This window comes from Phocoena phocoena, chromosome 10 (assembly GCF_963924675.1).
Source record: "Phocoena phocoena chromosome 10, mPhoPho1.1, whole genome shotgun sequence".
NCBI classification, from domain to species: domain Eukaryota; kingdom Metazoa; phylum Chordata; class Mammalia; order Artiodactyla; family Phocoenidae; genus Phocoena; species Phocoena phocoena.
The window spans coordinates 82,000,574-82,003,035 of record NC_089228.1 but is presented as its reverse complement, the minus strand read 5'-3'; the positions used below and the strand labels follow the sequence as shown (position 1 = coordinate 82,003,035).

The 2,462-nt window shown below is 53.1% G+C and overlaps 1 protein-coding gene across 1 annotated transcript; it reads left to right on the top strand.

Annotated features, from left to right (window-relative positions):
* Positions 1-383: 383 nt before the first annotated feature.
* On the top strand, positions 384-1,881 carry SAPCD1 (suppressor APC domain containing 1). Its single transcript, XM_065886407.1, has 5 exons — positions 384-497; positions 750-890; positions 1,404-1,499; positions 1,602-1,691; positions 1,786-1,881. The coding sequence occupies exons 1-5, from the start codon at positions 384-386 to the stop codon at positions 1,879-1,881; spliced, it is 537 nt and encodes a 178-aa protein (XP_065742479.1).
* The last annotated feature ends 581 nt before the right edge of the window (positions 1,882-2,462 follow it).

The window sequence follows — 2,462 nt, the reverse complement described above, 5'->3', positions numbered from 1 at the left end:
GTTATTGTTTCCTTAGACGAGCCAAAACAAAACAAGAGAGTAGGAAAGAGATGAAATAGGAAGCAGCAGGCCACAGAGGGACCTGCCCTGCCTCATTAAAAATAAAGTATCACTGCTGGAGGGAGGCCCTCGGGTTCTACCCAGGGGGACTTTATGAGAACCAACGACTTCAACAGACCCTACAAAAACAGATGAGAGAGAAGACAGGAGCCCAAGGGAGATGTTCTTTCCCCTCAAAGTAGGAACACCTCAGCCTGAGACAGACCCAGCAGGAAGGGCTCTGGGAGGCTGAAAGACTAGGCAGGACCGGTGCAAGGCTGGGGGAAAGGGAGGGACCAGCCCTGCACCAGTGGGTGTGGCTCCACCCTTCCCACCTCAGAGCCATGGGGAGCCGGGGTCCTGGTGGGCTGCCCCTGGTGCAGGCCCCCTACACGGTTCTGCTGCTGCCACTGGAGACAAGCCGCCAAGACCCGGGGGCCCAGCGCTTCTTCCTCTGGGTGAGTATCAGTCCCGCAAGAGGTCCCGGGAAAGCCCCTCTCCCTAGATCAGTCTCCTGCAATTCCACTCAATTTTGAGGACTCGTAAGTTCAGCCCCTTGCTTTCCCTTGCCCTCCAGGTCCTCAGTGGCCAGTCTGGGTTCACACTCAGTGACCACGTAGTGAACTGAACCACAGGTTACGAGCAAGGGCCGTGCGTGGCCCAGAGCCCTGCTGTGGAGTGAGTCAGCCTCTGCTTCTTGCCTTGTTCAGCTGCAGAGGATGCAGGCTCTGGAGCGGGAACAGGATGCCCTGTGGCAGGGGCTGGAGCTGCTGGAGCATAGCCAGGCCTGGTATGAGGGCTGCCTGAGGGAGGCCCAGCAACAGCAGCTCTATCTGGGGGCCCTTGGTGAGGTATGGGGCTGACCCATGGTATGTGGGGGCAGGGGTAGCAGGGACGTGTGGACACAGCCTGACACCATCCTGGAAAGGCAAGAGTTAACGGACAGGGATCATCAGTTGGAAGCAGCATTGTAATGACAGGATGCCACCAAATGTTAGGTCGGTTCATTGTTGGGCCTAGAGGAGGCTGGTCTGCATTCCATTCAGAGGGACACAATTTGCATTCCATTCAGAGGGACACAACATGGAGATGGGGGAGTGGTCTGGATTGTTCCAGTGAGTCAGGGATGGACAGGAGGGAGGATCCAAAGAGCAGAGAAAGCGGGTACTATGCTATTTGAGGGGGTTGGAGGAACTGGACTACTAAAGAGATGGAGTGGAGAGTACTGGAATTTCCCACCTGCCTGGCAGGGAACTGGGATGAGGGGATCCAGATGGAGGAGAGGAATGACCTGTGGTGATAGAAGAGTGGCAGATGGTACTCGAGTTTTCACCACGTTGTCTGCCTCTAACTCCTCCTTTTAGAATTTTCCAACAGATTTACACTCAGAGCCTGGTGGCCCCCAGTTAGTCCAGATTCAAAAGGTGAACATCTGTTTGCAGAATCTGCTTCAGGGGAAGGTGAGTTTATTGTTTTTAGTTTACTCTTGGGAAGTGGGGGTAAAGAGGGGACTTGGGGTCAGCACTGGTCTAACAAAACAGTGAATTCCTCCCCCCCAGCAGTTATCCCCACATCCCCTGAACAAAGCTAGTTCCTGCGCCACCCAGGACTGGAAGGGAAGGCCAAGGAAGCAGAACGTGTGGCAGCAACACGTAAGCAGTAGAGGAATGGGGGGAGGGCGGAAGCCCTGGCCCTCAGTGGGAGGGAGGGCACAGACACCCAGACTGTCTCCCTCCTCTTCTCCAGGTGGTGTCAAGGCAGCAGAAAGGAGTCACTAAGCCAAAGGGGGAGATGGCTCAGCCAGGCTGCCCCAATGGACGGAGGGGCCCTACCCGTGTCTAATGTCTCCTCTGGTTCCCCTCAGTTGTGCTGGCAAGGCTGAGTCAGAACCCCCAGCCTCCTTATTCTGATTCTTGACTCAATAGCTAAATGGCTCCAGGTGGTGGGTCAACTGAAATCCTGACATCTTGCTGTGAAATTTCTTCTCCACTCCTGAAAACTTCCATTTTGTCTTTCTGGTATCTTACGCTCTCACTCTTCCCTATATGATGTGCATAAGTGATCTTTCTTTGAAATCCCTCTGGGGAGAAGACATGTTTATTGGCACTGTCCTTCAACTTTAAATACAAAAATAAAATATAAGCATCTCCAGAATTTCAAAAATAAAATAGAAGCGTCTCCAGAATTTCAATAAAAGCAATTCTATAAATAACATTTTTCAGTAGGAGGTGGGGTACCCTCCTCCCCACTTCCAATCTTAGTCACTGCCCCATGTATCTTCCCCTCTACCTGAGCTTGGGAGAGCATGAATAAGTAGCGGAATAAAGATGCTACAGAGGGCTTCCCTGGTGGTGCAGTGGTTAAGAATCCACCTACCAATGCAGGTGACACGGGTTCGAGCCCTGGTCTGGGAAGATCCCACA

What these genes read in the sequence shown, in the direction of transcription:
- SAPCD1 (XM_065886407.1), top strand. Translation starts at nt 384, where the DNA reads ATGGGGAGCCGGGGTCCTGGTGGGCTGCCCCTGGTGCAGGCCCCCTAC. An exon ending in ATCTGGGGGCCCTTGGTGAG is followed by an intron (nt 891 to 1,403) that starts GTATGGGGCTGA and finishes TCCTCCTTTTAG; the next exon opens with AATTTTCCAACAGATTTACA. An exon ending in AGAATCTGCTTCAGGGGAAG is followed by an intron (nt 1,500 to 1,601) that starts GTGAGTTTATTG and finishes CCCCCCCAGCAG; the next exon opens with TTATCCCCACATCCCCTGAA.